Source organism: Tenrec ecaudatus, chromosome 6 (assembly GCF_050624435.1).
Source record: "Tenrec ecaudatus isolate mTenEca1 chromosome 6, mTenEca1.hap1, whole genome shotgun sequence".
Taxonomy (NCBI): domain Eukaryota; kingdom Metazoa; phylum Chordata; class Mammalia; order Afrosoricida; family Tenrecidae; genus Tenrec; species Tenrec ecaudatus.
In genome coordinates this window covers 119,592,415-119,609,841 of record NC_134535.1, presented here as the reverse complement: position 1 = coordinate 119,609,841, position 17,427 = coordinate 119,592,415, and the positions used below count along the sequence as shown (strand labels likewise).

Here is a 17,427-nt window from a genome sequence, read left to right as displayed (position 1 = left end):
TCACGGAAATCAGGTGTACAACTGAGTACTACCTACTTTGCATTTGTTTTGCTTAGCGGATTGCACCTGGCCTCGTTAGAGGCTGCACAATAGGTGGAAGGCTGTGGATTTACACATGAAGTCAAGACAACTACCTCAGGGAGGCAACATACGTGTTGGGGGCGGGAGCCGAGGTTGTCTTTCTGAAAGAAGTGGTTAAGTGGAATCGTCGGATTTAGTTGTCATCTTGTCATATTGTGCGTCACTTTTTATCTTCATTTCTTCTTCCTCACCTGTAAGAGGGCCATAAGATCTGCACTGCAGCAGAAAAATTTCATAACATTTTGAGGCATTAAAGCAAATGTTACAGATCCATGTCACGGTGGAAGAAGCTAACCTAAAATAGTTACTAGGTAGAATCTGTGCCCCTTGGGAATTCAGTTAACTTGGATGGGGATGAAAACGGTCGGTCGTCCGTGCATTTAGGAAAGTCCATTAAAGCTGTGGTCATGGTTTGGGATAGTTGCAGGATTGGGGGCGGACAGTTCTGGCCTTGTGCTGCCCTTCTGCGCTGCTCACATAGTGCAGCAGGTCAGTTACATTCCTGCCTCATGAATGCTCCACTGGGGGAATGAATGATGTTGTTGCTAACCCTAGCCCGTCCTCATGTGGCCGCAGGGCCTAACTATCCCTGATGTGTCCGTTTCATCAGTAAAAAGGGGGAAGGGGACATTCTGGGTCAGAACGCCTAATCCCAAGTAAAGGGAAAAGGCAATTAATTGCATTTCTCATCATTCTTGACACTGAAGATATAAGTGGCTCACTCATAAGAGAAAGATAGTAAGGAGATTACTGACGCCTGGAGAAGAACGCCATTATTATAGAGCAGGGCAAGGCTTTTTGCCAAGAATAAGTAGGAGCACGACTAATTGCCCTTTTAATATGCTAGGAATCCATAATAAAGCTTTGCTTTGTTGGTTTGGCAAATAAGACCGTGTATTACATTGGGGACAGAAGAAGATTAAAAATCCCAAACCAAACCAATTGCCATCAAGCGAATGCTGACTCATGGTGACCCCGGCTGTGCGGAGCACAACTGCTCTGTCACCTGATGTTTTCAAAACTGATCATGAGGTTGTTCTTCCCACGTGGCTCTGGGTGAGTTCAAACTGTGAACTTTTTTCATGTCAATGGCATAGTGGTTACTCATTGGGCTGCTAACTTCAAGGTCAGTGGTTCGAAATCGCCAGCCGCTCTGAGGGAGAAAATTGAGGCTTTCTACTTCCGTAAAAAGTTAGTCTTGGGAACCCACTGGGGTACTTCCACGCTGTCCTGTCGGCTTGCATTGAGTCGAGATCAACTTGTCCGCAACACGTTTTTGGTTTGGCTGCCTCGAGACCACGAGATGAGTCAGCAGAAATGGAGACTCACTGGCAAAAGCTAGTGAGGAAGTATGACCCTTCCCAGCATATTCTCCCAAAGTGGTTTGTTTCAAGGAAGTTTAAGGTAATTCATCTACATGACACTTTTTACAACGTTAAGAAAAATATTGAAAGAAGCAGTTATTTTCAGTTCTCATTTTACTTGACTTAGCAGCATTTGGATCATTTGATCTCTCCTCGTTGCTGTAGTTTCCCATTGACTTTAGTCACAGGGCATGGCAGTGCCAAGAGATGTCTTATGAGAGCTCCTGTATTACATAGACGGTCTTCTTTACCTCCCTTAGGTAATACCAGTCTGACTTTCCCCTTGATAATCCTGCAGCGTTGCTGAGTCCTCATTGGCTCAACGGCTGTGCGTTTTTCGGAATCAGGACCGGTCACACTAGCCAGTGCGGTAACTTTTTTAGCCTGTTGATTCAGAGGTATGCAGAGCCCAACGTGGCCTGACAGTGTTCCTGATACTCTGTTCAACTGAATCCGTATTGTATCCCCAGATGGGAACATTCCTCACTTCAGGACTAGAGACCCTACAGACCCACACAACATCAGGTCATGGGGACAGTAAGCAAACATTTTTAAAGGTGGGTCACTAGGAATAAAAGGTAATGGTGCCACTCCATTTCCACCCCTTCACTCCTAACTCTTGAATCCTGGCTATAGGAGAGAAATCGGACCATAGATTGGGGCATGTACAGCCTTCTGGAGCACATTGCCCCACACCTGTAAAGTGGTGCCATGTACCTGGCACTTGATTGTGTCTTTAGAAGGTCATTCCATTGTTCTCTTGAGCTAAGGGCTTCAAGGTAAGAGCTAAGAGTACGACCAATGACCTGCAGAAGCATGGTTCCAGGCCACCCTTCGTTTGTTGTGACCCGAGTCTCTTGGTGGTAGATGAGGCGTGCTGTGAGATCACAGATGGGCGCTTTGGCAGAAGCAGTGCATTCAGGGAAGGCAAATCTCCGTCCAGAGTTAAGGGTCTGTTCCACTAAGAACAAAACACTGTCCTTTCCTTGATGGAAACAATTCAATGTGAGCAATCTGTCACCAGGTTATTGGCTGATTGCCCTGAGGAATGGTGCCACATTGGGGACTCAGTGTTGGCCTCTGCTGCTGGTACTCAGTAATGACTACAGTCAGGTTGGTCTTGGTGAATGGAATTCCGTGTTGCTGAGGCTATACATAACCCTCCTGGAATTTGTGTCAGTTTAGAGCAGTGGTTCTCAATCTGTGGGTCCTGACCCATTTGGGGGGTTGAACCACCCTTTCACAGGGGTCACCTGATTCATAACAGTAGCAAAATCATAGTTAGGAAGTAGCCATGAAAATCATTTTATGGTTGGGGGTCACCACAACATGAGGAACTGTGTGAAAGGGTCTGGGCATTAGGAAGGCTGGGAACCACTGGCTTAGAGCCATGTTCAACAGTCTCCCAAAAGTCTGATGATTTCCTTTCCAAAGTCAATAGTCACTCTTGTAGAAGACTGCGTATCCATTTGGTAAAATGTGGGAGAAAGAGTAATAGCATAAATTTTTGGTAGTGTAATGGGGTACTTCTTCAAGGGGGCCTGACACCTAACTTCATTCAAGGGATTGTGGATCTGTAGGTCAAGCCTGGGAACCGGCTGAGAGGTCAAGAGTCTATATTCTGGCGATGCCTTTCACTTGATCTGGAAACATTCCCCTTTGCACAGGTTGAGTAAACATTTGGTAGATTTCCCATCGATTACACTCCTAAGGACACCCTGCCTAAGTAGCCAATGCCAAAAGTCCGTATGATTCAGGCTTCATGGATTACTGCATTCATTACAGGAGCTGTGCCCAGTGCTGCAATCTGGCTCCTACCACCACTGGATCCAATCTGCTCCATTGCAGTTAGCTGTCGTAACTCAGATACAGCTGTTCCCGCTGTCAAGTCGGACTAAGAATAGCAATCACAGCAGAAGTGGAGGATTCCTTGCCTTTGTGGTAGAAGGTATACGCTCCGGCACTTCCATGAGTGAATCTGTGGGTCCAGCTTGATGAAGGCACTCCAACATGCCAATGTCCTAACGTCTTTTGATAGCTTCTTCTACAGTATCCTAAGGCAGGTCTGGCATTTAGACTTGATTTTGTGGAAACAGCACACAATCCATGCTTCAGCAAACCAATCACCAAAACTATTAGATCCTTTTCTAACCTTCAAGCAGAAACAATGCAGGAAGAATCGGCACTTTGTGGACCCCTATCGATAATCTCAGGCTGATTCCATTTTCTTTTCCTTACACCATTATCCTATATCCTTAACAGTCAGTCCCACACATATTTCCCCAGGTTACACTTTGGACTTCACTTCTTGAAGTTCACAGGGTCTTAAGTCCAGTGACAGGTCTACAAGCAAATGTGGATGCTAAGAGTGGCCCTGGTCACATTCAACTATGTCTTGTGTGGCATCTGCCTCAGGCACCACCCAGGTGAGATTTCAGACAAAGGCTCTCCGGGCACAGTTGGGCTAACTTCATCTGATGGAGGTTGAATGGGCAATTGTTTGTCCATCCCAAAATAGGGGGCAGTGGCTTAGCAGACAAAAACGGAACAATCTCTTCTGATAGGAGTAAAAGGTCTGGTTCTGCTGGCAGGAAGGATTCAACTGAATTTGGGGGCTTGTTATCTCCAGCCATATGAGCCCAGCCTAAGTGTCAGGATCCCATTTCCTCCCAATCAATTCTCTCACTTTAACTTCAGGCCCCATTAGAAGCTGGGGATTCCATTGGCGCTGCAATTCAACCACTGTATGATAGGTCTCTGGGTTTGCCCTTGGGTAGCATCAGATCTGTTACTACAAGAAATACGGCTGTCTGTAAGGGGGCAAGTGGCAATTTGGAGACCTTGAAGATGGTGCTTGAGCTGTGACTTTGAAGCTTTGAGCTCATCTCTTTCTTCTTTCCATCGTGTGATTGTGAATTAGGTATGTGTAGTTACATATCAGATCATAGTTTTTGCATTCAGCAACTTAAACAACAAACTTATCCCCAATGACTTGCCTTGTGCCATCTCCCTGCACCCCGCATCTCCCTCTGGTTGTATATTATCTTTATTACTCGAGTTAACACCTGTCTATTTTCTAAGTGATTGCTTCTGCTTCCCCTTCCCATGCCCGCCCCTCCCACCCCAGGTCACCATCAAGGTCTTTTTCTTTGGGTATGAAAACCTTTCTTGGTTTTCAAAGTGACAGTGGCCTCCTACAATAGATGTCCGTTTGTCTTTGACCATGAACTCACCCTTTTCTTCACTCCCTGCTCTCCTGAAAACAGGACTGACCAGCCCGTTCCCTATACGTCTCCTGACAAAGTCACCCTGAGCATGTCTCTCACGCATTTGTGATCCAGGGGTGGAGATACTTTGCAAATTTCTATCGCCACCCCACGCTATAGATGAAAGTGCCGCCTTTACTACGGGAGGCAGCGCCTTGAGCACCTTTAACTAGTCAGGTTGAGGATGAATTCAGGAAACTCATCCTTAGGATTTTGTTTCTTTGAAACCACTCAGAGCTGGAATCACCTTGATGACAGTGCAGAAGTTAATGAGAACCACGTCTTGGTACCACGTATCTTAGGTTTGGTTCTTTAGAGGATCCAAGCCACTGAAGGAGATATTCCTAAGTATGCATTCTCCAGAGAGACTTATTTCAAGGTTACAGTTCATGCAGTTACGGAAGCTGGCAATCCCAGATCCATGGGAGTTTGGCATGGTATCAAACTGGCAGCTTCTCCTGACTCATACGGTTGCAAGGTCTGACAAATCATAAACCAGCGTGTGGAGGCTGTGGGAGCTGGTGATATCCCAAATCTGTAGGTCAGGTACCAGGCTGCTGGCTCATGTCTCAAGAGCCAGAGGCCAGGTAATGACAATTAGGATGCAGGATAGAGCGAGAGAGCGGTTAGAGTTTTGGCAGAACGGCCATATTTATTGGATGTAGGTTCCTCCCACCCCCACCCCACCCCCACCCAGGAAACGTTCTTTTTATTAGATCACCAAATGGTTACGTAACACGGAGAACCATGGTCCAGCCAAGTTCACACTTAACACTAGCCAGCACAAGTGAGCCCTCAAAAATATTTGTTGAAAGAATTGATAAATTAACAGAGGGTGTTCCATAAATAGTTGGACAAACAAAGTTTTTAAAAAGTAAGAAACAGCTGGCTGCAAATTCCAAATTCTTTCCCAGTATGCCAGGTTAGAGGCATGGTGACAATGAGTGAACGCTGTCTCCCATTAGAAAGGAGGTTTAGGAAGGATTAAAACTGTGGTAGAAGGACACGGGGTGTCATCAGGGAGACATTTAGGCGGCTTAACTTCCCCAGAATTGGACTCCAATCTGGGAACAGCACCTCATTGGACGCTTGTCTGCTACACAGGTGTTTTGTTTCGACGTTGGTTTGGTCGTCGCCTTGCTCCTCAACAGGTGAGAGACAGACAGTTGAGGTGGCCTGTGTGGCCTGCCTCCGCTCTAAGGAGGAAACCACCAGAAGTGAAAACAACAGACACATCACAGAGGACGAGCTTCTGGGGACTGGGCAGGCAGAGTAGTACAGAGCTCAGGCTCCGCCTTCCCACTGTGTGTCTGAAAAACTTTCTCCCTGCTTACTCTTTGCAGCCACCTCGTTTCTGCAGGAGGATGGCGCTCTGGTCTCCACGGAGTCTCCGCCGCCGGAGGACTCCACAGTGTTTGTTTCCGCTCTGCTGCTGCTACAGCAGACGCCGGCCTGCCCATTATTTGCTGTAGAGCTTGCCGGTGCCCTGACTGTAAACAAAACACTTTAGATCAGAGCGAGGTACTGCAAGCACAGACTTCCAGCTGACTGCCAGATTTCTTAAGGTGGCTTGAGGGTGACTCGTTTAGTTCTCAAGATTAAAAAGCAACAAAATGGTGCTCCCATGTAGAAAGGGAAGATTCTGTGTGTGTAGTAGATCGAAGTATTCATTTTCTATTTTTCATAAGATGTTAACTCCACGAATAAAATCACACTTCTGTGGCCAGCTACCACTCTAGATTTTTGGGGGTATTATTCAGATGCATGTAAGCCAAAAGTATTGCTACTAAGATTCCAATTCAGACATGCACAAGTTTATTCCAAATGAAAAGTGTTTAAATATGTCTCTCTTTTGTTAATATACATTACATGTCTTAGAACCCATTAGGAGGCCTGCATCTAGACCCATGAAATTCAAGGTAGAAAGGTCAGCTCAGAAGGTTAGGATGCCTGTTCTTAGTCATACCAAAGGGATAATCTTGATAGATTTCCCACCCACCCTCACCCCCCACCAAAAGACACAGTATGATCATGGGGGCTTATGCTCAAAACACAGGAAGAAGTTTTAAGAAAATTGAAAACTCCATCGATGAGGTAAAAACCAGGAAAGATGCACTGAGGAATTTTTGTTTTCCCATCGTGGACAATGCACCTGCTCAGTCTTCCAGTGTAGCAAGGCCTTTCCCAAGAGACTCTCATTAGAAAGCCTTACTCAACCACCTGACACCCTGGTCTTACCCCTTCAGACTTCTCTTTATCCCCCAAGCTTGAAGCACGCTGAGAAGGAACACATTTTGAGTCCCTAGAGAATGCCTAACTTGGCATTTTGTTGTGGCCTCCATGGAAGAGCTGGGGATTCTTCAGAAGTATAGAGATGTAGATGGAGGCTATATGGAGAAACAATAGTTTTCTATGTGGGCATTTTTGTTTAATAAAGGTTTCTATTCTTTGGGTAGCAATACTTTTTTGACTTATTTCAGACATATAGAATTCCTTCGTAGTCTAGCAATTGTTTAAAAATGTTAGCAAGTATTACCTAATGACAGGGCTAGGATGGAAAGCAAGGTGTGAAATCTACATCACTTTCCTGCTCCCCTTCCCGGCAAATTAGTGGGGCCTTAAGTGTAAGAAATTAAAGACCCCTAGCTTTGACCCCAGGTGAATTCTGCCAGCCAGATAGGAAGCGCTGGACTTTGTGTCTCTCGCTGCTCTTTGGATCCCACCCCTGTCCTTTTGGAATCTGCATTTTACTTGAATTAGTTGATAGTTGAGACCAAAGGTCAGTAGAAGCAACACCTAACCATAAGTGACCACAGACCACATCAAGGGAACATCTGCCGACAGCCCATGGCCTAGGAAGAAGCCGCATTTGAATCCTGAGTGGGAAATGGGTGTCTGCAAGAGAAGTTAGACAAATGTTAAACCCGTCATAGAATCCTGCGGAAAAGAACAGAAAACGAACCCGAGAAGGCCTTGGTCCTGGCTCTCATGCCAATGGATTTCCTGTCCCTGGACAGGAAACGTCTCACAGCCTCAGTTTCCTGAGAGGTCAAAAGAGGAGGCTGAACCACAGGGTCCCCAACGTCCCTTCCAGATGTAATATTCTAATGTTTAAAATCACACTGTCCTACAGTACAGGCGCATAGGAAGCACAGCAGCTGTGTGGGCTTAGACTTTATTGACTGTGGTCCACAGAGGATTCTGTGTATTGGGAGTGCGAGTGGGGAGGCAGTTGCAGGTGTGCACACCCTGTTTCCACAGATGATTGATAGGTTTCAAGTTACAAAGGGGCGACGAGAAACGCCCTAATCACATCAGGCAGTGGGCATGGTTGCGGTGGTTCTGTCCATCACTCCATAACCTAGACTTTGATCCTTAGGGGAATAGGTTCACTTTTCAACCGCTTGCAGTTGTCTGAAAACAGTCACTTAACATCTGACTGTTGCTCTAGGCGAGTTGTGGGAAGAAGCTGTTGTGTTTGACGGCTGACATTAAGAGAGGAAACTATTAGAACGTGTGAAGGAATTAAAAAGTATAAAGAGGAGGCTGTTGGGTAGCAAGGACCTAGGCCAAGCATGTCACCTCACTTTTCAAAACTAAATGTATCTGAACTGGCTACAAAGTTTAAGGGACTTGGGAGAGCAATCGAGCTTTTGATCTTGAGAGTCTTTCTGTTTCTTTGCGGGAGAGCTTGGGTTTAGAAGACAAAATAAAGGTTGCGCCTACTCTGGGCTACTCATTAGGCAGAAGTTAGCTTTGGCTTCTTCCCGAAGCCCCACGTCTCTCCTAGGAGAGCTGAAACTTCGGGGTGAAGGCTAACACGACCACTGCCCACCGCCCTGTGGCATTCAGGAGCGGATGTGTGAGGCCGGCTCTCAGCAAAGGTTTCCCTGGCCCGCTCGGCAGAGAGCAAGGTGGGGGCCCCCTTGGCACCAGCCCAGCAGAAGCCTGCGCTCCCACCATCTGCCTCCGCCCTCCGCTCCCCTGCGGCGAGCGCAAGGAAAACAAGGTCGCCCGGGAGGCCCAGAGCCCGGCGTGGCGAGCGCCAGCCAGCACGGACCATCTGGTCTAGCCCTTCCTTCCCGGGGCCTGGAGATAGAGAAGTCGGGGCTTAGGAAGGGGCGCGCCAGCTCGGGCAGGGCCGGGACCCGGCCCCAAGGCCCCGCCCGCGGCCCGCAGAGGCCCCTCCCCGCCTCGGCGGCCGTTCGGCCCGCTTGTTTGTCTCATTTTTAATGTCTCCGAGGCCAGCCGGAGCAGGTTTGTTGGCAGCCAGCTGCACACCTCCGGCAATCACGCGACCAGCCAGTCTCCGCGGTGCGCTCTCCGAGTGGGCGCGCACGGGAGGGCGGAGGGGCGGCCGCGCCGCGCCGCGCCGGGGCCACCTTAAGACCTCGCTCGGCAGCCTCGGCTGGGCGGCTCCCGGCGCCGCAACCAATAGATCGCCTCCTCGGGTTAAATAGACTCGCCGTGTCAATCATCTTCGTCTTCGTCAGCCTCCCTTCCACCGCCATATTGGGCAACTCCAAAAAGGGGGCTCGCCTTTTTCGGGGTGTCTCTCCGCGCTCGCCCCTCGCCCCGCTCTCTCGCCACTCCGGGACTGCGACTACTCCCGCAAGGTTTGGAGAGCGGCGGCGTGCGCGCGCGCGAGCCGCGGGCTAGCAGCCGCCGGGCCCGGGCCGGGCTTCTCCGCGCGCCGCCGGCCCCTCCCCGCAGCCCCCCCTCCCCCCCGCGGGTACACTTGATCCGCGGAGACGCGGCGCTGCCTCCCGGGGCTTCCCCCGACGCCCTCCCCCAGGGCCAGTGCGCTCCCGGAGCCCGGGCAGTTACTTGTCGGTGTCTGTTTCTCTTGGCTCCCGGCGCAGTCGCAGGGCTTATAAAAGGGGGCTGGGCTGGGCTGGGTTGGTTCGGGGCGTTTTGTTTTGTTCGGTTTTGTTTTGCGAGCGGGCGGGCGAGCGAGAGCGAGGCGGCAGTCAAGCCTCGGGGAGAAGATGTCAAACGTGCGAGTGTCTAACGGGAGCCCCAGCCTGGAACGGATGGACGCCAGACAGGCGGAGTACCCCAAGCCCTCCGCCTGCAGAAACCTCTTCGGCCCGGTGAATCACGAAGAGTTGACCCGGGACTTGGAGAAGCACTGCCGAGACATGGAAGAGGCCAGCCAGCGCAAGTGGAATTTTGATTTCCAGAATCACAAGCCCCTGGAGGGGAAATACGAATGGCAAGAGATGGAAAAGGGCAGCTTGCCCGAATTTTACTACAGACCCCCGCGGCCGCCCAAAGGCGCCTGCAAGGTGCCCCCCCAGGAGAGCCAGGATGCCAACGGGACCCGCCAGGCGCTGCCTGCCCTCGGGTCCCAGGCAAACCCAGAGGACACACATTTGGCAGACCAAAAGACTGATGCATCGGACGGCCAGACGGGGTTAGCGGAGCAGTGCGCCGGGATGAGGAAGCGACCTGCCACGGACGGTAATGACCTTTCTAAACACTTCGGCGTCTGTCTGGGGCGCCGCTTGGCTTGGGTGTTTCCAGGGCCAGCAGCTTCGGGTTCTTTGCAGCAGTATTTAGCTTCTTTCTGTAGGGAGCGGGCTTTCCTAATCTTGGCCATGAAATGCTACCTGCCGACCGCTGCCCGGCTGCTGATTTTTAAAAGCAGAAAAGCTGGAGACGGTCTTTTATCCAATTATCCCCCCCCCCCCACTTCAAACTTTGCCAAGCCGTAGTTAAGTGACCACGCCGCCGAGAGATGCTGACCAGCGGCCTCCCTCTCAGCGGCGGCGGCGAGAGGTCTGGGGCATAGAATACGCCTTCTGCTCTGTGAAAACAATCTGATTCTGGGCACTTAAAGGGCACTGGTGTTGATGGGTTTCGGGTTGTGGGTAGAGGTGGTGGGTTTTTCATCCCTGGGCGACGGGCCAACTCCTATGGGCCATTGTTTTTTCTAATAAAGATTGTGTGTGTTTTCTTTCTTTCTTTTTTTTAATTTCCTCTTGCCTGTAGATTCCTCTGCTCAAAACAAAAGGGCCAACAGAACAGAAGAAAATGTTTCAGAAGATTCTCCAAATGCTGGCTCCGTGGAGCAGACGCCCAAGAAACCGGGCCTCAGAAGACGTCAAACGTAAACTAGCTGGTGGGTTGATTACTAAGAGCAAACAACTGACAGGCTAACTTGGGCCGCAGGAACCCATGGGCCCGAAAACCTCTAGATACCTGATCTTACTGCTTGCTGGCAGATGAGGAGCTCTTGTGGGTGTTTGTGTTGTTGATATTTTTGTCAGGCCAAAGAAGTAGGAATGGGCAGGCTCTGGGTGCACAGGAAGGTTATTGGAATTCGTCGTTTCCACGGTAAACAGCAGTACACCACCCAACGGGACCAAGTGTCCCAGGCAGGCATTTGTAGGCCAGGCCCCATCAGTAGGAAGGTCATTTCTTTGTGAGCTCCACCAAAACTTGTGGGGAACAATAGGCCCTTTGCCCCTTCAGAAGAGGATTGGGGGTAAGTTTCAGCCCCCCTGGAGGAGGATTCATTTCTCAGAGGTTCAAGTGGAGTCAGTCACCAATTTTGAGGCCATGTGGAGCAAAAGGGCCTGTAAATGATTACATTCCAAAATTGAGAGGAAATTTAGGTACAAAATACTCACATTGAGTTCATTTGGTTCATCAAGGGGCCAGAAATGTTTATAGGGTGGTATGTGGTGTTCTTTTATCTTCATTGTTTTCATAGACCGCCACGTTCCGGTTTCTGATAAACTAGGAGAGAAGGAACCAGCATTAAAAAAAAAAACAAAACACCAAAGTGAAAGCTCAAAAATACTGAAAGTTCCCCCGATAACACCAGAGTGGTAAAGCAGAAGTTAAATTAACTCTGCTGGAGTAAGCAATCCAGGAACACGTCAGCATGTGTACTCTGATCGGGCTATACCAGGACCATTTAAATATTTGTAGGGGAAATGGTTCGTGCAGATCAGGGCCGGCTGAGTGAGGGTAAGTCTACCAAGGCACAAGAGAAGTGGAATTTTTCGTCATTTATTAAAATCTGCTCAGTGTGAAAAGCTATTTTCGAAAATCTAGCCTCCAGTTAATGTGAATTGATTATCTATAATGAGCAGACTGTATTGTTTCATAGTTTACAAACTTGAAAAGAAGGACTCTGATCTTTATTTCTCCCCCCAAAACACACTTAGAGCCTCGCATATAAAAAGATCAGAAAAGATGTTGATAGTTTTAAAAATTATTTTATCAAACTTTAATAAAAAATTAATATAAAATTTAAAAAGTATCATCATGTCATCTATATGACTTCACCACATACGTATGATTTTTAGGGTTCATACAAAGCAACCTTATAAAAGCCTTTTAAGTTACAGCCCATGAAGTTGGAAAATGGGATAAACATTTTTCCTGATCATGCCTTTAGCTTGGTCTGTGACTTGTGGTCTACCTTATCAGGGCAGCCACAGGGAAGCATTTTGGTCTGGCTACAATAGTCTTAACAAGCAGAGGCATTTGTTAGTAAATTTCACCAGTCTAAAAAACGCACTAGAAATAATCATGGGGGTCTATTCAAAAGCATTCATGTGTATATCCTGCCTCAGAATAAGAAATTAGAATATTTACACTCAATTAAAAAAAATTCCTGTGTGAAAGCCTTTTATGGGTTATATTTTCGATTATTTTTCAAATTTAGAACATGTTGTTACTCTTAGATGCTATAGGTTATTTTCTTTTACTTATCCTTGATCCAGATTCTCGACACCAGAGTTTCTCAACCTCTGCACTATTGACATTTTAGGCTGGGGCATTCTTTGCTGTGGGGGCTGCCCTGTGCATTGTAGAATGTTTGGCAACATCCCTGGCCTCTACCCACTGGATGCCAGTACCATCACCTCCCCCTCACCCCGTGCCCCCCCCCACTCCCAGTTGTGACAACCAAAATTGTCTCCAGACATTGTCAAATGTCCCCTGGGGGCAAAATTGCCCACTCTTAAGAACCACTGCTATAGAAAAAAGTGCACAATGCACTTTTAAAAATCCAGTTAAGGGAACGTTGGATGTAGATTACTATAATCATCAACTTCTAGCACATCCCCTTTCCCCCTTAGGAATTTCGAACTGAGACAGTGACAAAATAATTCCTGTGCTTTATTCATAATGTTACTGTAGTGTTTTCCCTTAATTCCTTATTGTTTCTTTTTGCAGAACTAAGGATGTGTTTCCTTGTTTATCAGATACATCACTGCTTGATGAAGCAAGGAAGATAAAATGAAAAAAGTTAATACATATCGCTGACTCCCAGGAATGGACATCCTGTATTAGCACTGAAAAACAACAACACAATAACACTAAATTTTTAGGCACTCTTAAATGATCTGCCTCTGAAAGCATTGGATGTAGCATTGTGCAATTAGGTTTTTCCTTATTTGCTTCATTGTACTACCTGTGTATATAGTTTTTACCTTTTATGTAGCACATAAACCTTGGGGAAGGGAGGGCAGGGTGGGGGAAGGCATAGGCATGGGGTCTGAAGCCTTTGCTTCAGCTTATAGCCCGAAGTAAAAAAAGCCAATTTGACCTGCTTGAAGAAGAGCAATTTTGGGGAAGGGTTGGAATTACTTTCTTTAAAGATGTAATGTTCCTTTCAGTGAGAACTCACACTTCATTTTAAAAGTCACCCAAATTTGAACACTGGCTACAAATAATTTTTACACGAAGCTTATTCTCATTTGGGAGCTCGGATAATTCCATTATGTAGCAGTAAATGGCTTAAAAACAACACAAATTAGCCCCTCGGTGTCCCCCACAACTCACCTTAAATTTGGAATTTACCAGTTAATTATTCGGCACTTAGGTAATCACTTCTGGTAATTCTGGACAGAAATCTGGGATGTAGGGGAGATGTTCTGAATGGTCAGAATTGGTCATTTACATTTTTTAAAAACTTGCTTAAAAGTTTTTTCTTAATTTCCTTTTCACTTTGTGCTATGTGGACAGTGAAAATAATTCCTGGTTGTTTTTATAGATCTCTAAGTAACATCACATAAAAAAATGAAATAATTTTTAATTTTCAGCTTTGCATTCTATTTGTTAATTTACCCACCAGAAAGTGGTGTTTTGACAGGAAATTGTGTGGAGAAAGCACATTGGTGGAATAAGTGAAATGGATACTACATCTTTAAACAGTATTTCTACATTGCCTGTGTATGTATGAAACAAAACCATTTGAAGTGTACCTGTGTACATAACTCTGTAAAGACACTGAAAAATTATACTAACTTATTTATGTTAAAGATTTTTTTTTAATCTAGACAATATACAAGCCAAATGGCATGTTTGTGCATTTGTAAATGCTGTATTGGGTAGACTAGTTTTTTTTTCTCTCTCTCCCTTTTTCTTTCCTGTTAATAATATGGCTATGCTTAAAAGATTGCATACTGAGCCAAGTATAATTTTTTTGTAATGTGTGAAAAAATGCCTATTGTTACACATCAAGCAATCAATAAAGAAAACTTCCATAGCTATTGAGTTGAACTCTATTGTGCTTGAATAACCTATTACTCTAGTCCTATTGACACATACATAATGTGAATTGACAAGTATCTGAATCATTTAGGCCCACCGCTCAGTATTTTTGTGGGTCCGAATGTCGATACTGTTTCCCACAACACTATGGTGTATAAGAGTTTAGAAGAGTAAAAGGTAGAAAGGCTCCATTTTCAGATAATTTAGGCAGCAAGGTCTCTAGGGCATCATTTCAAATACTGGTGACCCCTAGGACAAGTGTGTGTCACAATAAAAAGTCCTTATATAATTTAGTAACATTTGTAGCACTGAAAATGAAAGTAACATGGGTACTTCTCTGAAATCTGTATTTACACACACTAAGTGGTGTGAGGAATTTCAACAATAGTTCAGGCCACCGTAGCTCATACATTGTGTTTGAAAAAATTCAGATGCCTGTGTAGTCAGTCCCAAGCTAATTCAGCCTAGGTATCCTTCAAATCAAACTGTTGTCATACGTAGATTCTTTCACAATATCCACGTTAGAACCTACACATCTAAAACCTAAATAGCAATTTTAGGGGTCTTGGGCCCCTGATTGGGCACTTCAGAAAGTTATTAATATTAAAATTTTAAAACTAGAAGGGCATCTAAAAGTCGGGTTGGCTAAAATGATTGCTTTAAGTCCAAATCCTCTTCAAAAAGTTAACAAAGGTGTAAAAGAAAATTCCTTATTCTGGGAGTCTGTGAGTGGGTGAATTGTGAAAATCTTGACTTTGGGTTAAATTATTCCCTCAAATATTTCTATTTTCACTACTGGGCTCTGAAAAGACAATTTCTACATATTTGATCCGATTTTTTTTTTTTTTCCTAAAGCAGGCTTTGCCTTCGGCTGCTGGGCAGAGAAAAGTAGGTTCTTTGGTGGCTGGGTCCCCTCTTTCCAGTAGGTATTATTTTAATTAAAGATTAAAGGTGTTTTGTGATTCTGTTCTAAGTACACATGCAGGGTTTGTGTCAGAAAGAGTCTGAGAAAGCAAGAAAAACCAGTCAGATTTGGGGAGGAAGGGAGTGGAGGGGCCAGGAGAGAAAGAGGAAAGTTTCTCTGCAGAGGATGGTACTTGGGAAACAGAGCATCTAAAATAAAGCGGGGTGGGGGGTAGCCTCTTCATTGCTTCCCGGACCCCATTTTCCTGTCCTAAAGAGGCCTGTTTCGTGTGGAGTTTTAGAGCTTGCGTTTTCTGAGCGCAGGGCCAGCAAGAAGTGGATGCTCTTGCGTCAGGCACGTTTACTGGAACGAAGCCCCCTAGTCACCGGGTCCTCCGTCCTTCCTCCGTCCTTTACACGTCGGTGTCAAGCCCCCAGAAGCGTCGTTCGAGGTGTCCTCCCCCACCCAGGCCGGACTTCAGGATTGGGGGCGGGGGGATTCGCCGCGGGCGCCAGTCACCCTTTGCCCAAGCCCGGGCCATCGCGCCACCATCTCTCCAAACTGCGCAGCACCCCCGCGCCCGCCCGCCGCCGCCGCCAGTTGCAGGGGCGACCTGGCGGTCGCCTTGGGGACGAAAGGCCATCCAGCCTGGCTCCTCATCTGCTACCGGCGGCTCCCGCACTGCCCTCCCGTAGGGCGGCTCGGCTGCCGGGTGCCGCGGCAACTCTCCTCCCCGGCCAGCTCGCACCAGGGCGCCCGAAAGAAGCGAACGCCCCCAGCCCCCGCGCGCGCGCCACCATCGAACTCTCAGCCCCGGGGCTCTGCGCCTCCCGAGCTCGGCGCCGATGCGAGGGGAGGGCAGAGCCTTCGGGAGGCAGGGACCCTCCGGGGCGGCGGCCCGCTCCCACTCGCGCCGAGCTCCAATGACCCGCCGCCCCGCGCATTTCGAAAGGCTCCCCAGCTTGCCCGCGGCCCAGATCGCCCGGGAGATGCGGCGCGCGGCCGCTGGCGGGGTCGCTTCTGCTCCCACACTCGCTTCCCGGCTCCCTGGTCCCTTCGCCGGGGCACAGGGAAAAGTGGGGGGAAGAGGGGCCGGGGCGTGATGCGGCTGGGGCACCCCAACGTGCCGCAGGACACGGCCAGGGCCGCTGACCTTGCGGGCCACCGTGCGCCCACCGCCCTGGCCGAGCAGAATGGCCTTGGCCCGCGCCCGGGGAGCGCCGTCTACGCCATTTCGTCACGTTCTCCCTTAGCGCGCACCCTGGCGCTGCTCAGGCCCGTGGGCGCGGAAAGAAAGGTGCTCCCAAGCTCGTTTGGGCTCTCGGGTCTGTTTTCCAGGGTCTGAAGGTCTTTACTTGGCCATGGCGTTCACCTGAGCCACACCCTACAGCCCACAGCCGCCGCCGCCTCCGTGCCGGTCAAGGGCATGAAAGCTCCTGCGGGCCGGCCAGGCGGCGGAGGGCCCGCGGGCGCGCTCGGAAAACCTTGGGGGGCACCTCCCGGGCCGCGGCGGGCGTGGGCTGGGCAGGGTGGGGCCGCCGAACCGAAAGTGTGAAGTGTTCTAGGTCAAGTCCCGGTGCCACCTCCCCTTGCACTCAACTTGTCACTCGGGGCGGGGGGACACGCACACGAGACAGGAACCACAAAGCGAAAAATAAGGGGTGTGTGTGTGGGGGGGGCGGTGGTGGAAAGCAGCGAGATGGGCGCGAAACTTCGACGCGCCTCCAGAGGAACGTTCGGCGAAGGCCAGGGCCGGGGCGCGCGGCCGGGACATTGCATCATTGCAGCTCCCCCTCCGGAAAAATGGGCTCCGGCCGGCGGCCACCGTCATGGCGCTCGGGTCGGGCTGCGCTTCCTGCCCGCGCACTTGCCCGGGGCGCTCCGGCCGGGGCACCCAGCCTCGAACCAACATTTGGCAAAGAGTCAGCCCCACTCCCGCGCGCCTGTGGTCGTCTCCTCTCCCGGCTTTTACTGCACGCCTGCGTGTGCGCGCGCATGCGCGCGTGTGAGTGCGTGCGTGTGTGTGTGTGCATGTGTGTGCGCGCGCGCGAGCAGAGAACTTGGAGATTTTTTTTCCCCTCTCCCCCCTCCGCTCCCCCCGCCCCGCCCCGCGCTGCTGGTTGTAAACTTGATTGGCATTGGCTGCGCGCACTGACCCCGCGCCGAGTGCACTGCAGATTTAAGGTGGATCCGTTAGCAGCCGCTTGAGGCGGCGGCTCGCGCCGTAGCGAGTTTCGGAGCAAAAGAAACCCTAAAACCTGGCGCGCACCGCGTTTTACGAATCCCCGGCGGTACCAGC

General features: G+C 48.9%; 1 protein-coding gene across 2 annotated transcripts; it reads left to right on the top strand.

Moving 5' to 3' along the window:
* The first annotated feature begins 9,198 nt into the window (after nucleotides 1-9,198).
* Nucleotides 9,199-14,223, top strand: CDKN1B (cyclin dependent kinase inhibitor 1B). 2 transcript variants are annotated; one of them, XM_075552042.1, is made up of 3 exons: nucleotides 9,199-10,174; nucleotides 10,706-10,835; nucleotides 12,934-14,223. In XM_075552042.1, exons 1-2 carry the CDS (start codon nucleotides 9,700-9,702, stop codon nucleotides 10,825-10,827), a joined length of 597 nt encoding a protein of 198 aa, XP_075408157.1. In that variant the 5' UTR covers nucleotides 9,199-9,699; the 3' UTR covers nucleotides 10,828-10,835; nucleotides 12,934-14,223. The 2 variants fall into 2 exon arrangements, with proteins under 2 accessions (XP_075408157.1, XP_075408156.1); XM_075552041.1 differs by having other exon boundaries at nucleotides 9,200-10,174; nucleotides 12,905-14,223.
* The last annotated feature ends 3,204 nt before the right edge of the window (nucleotides 14,224-17,427 follow it).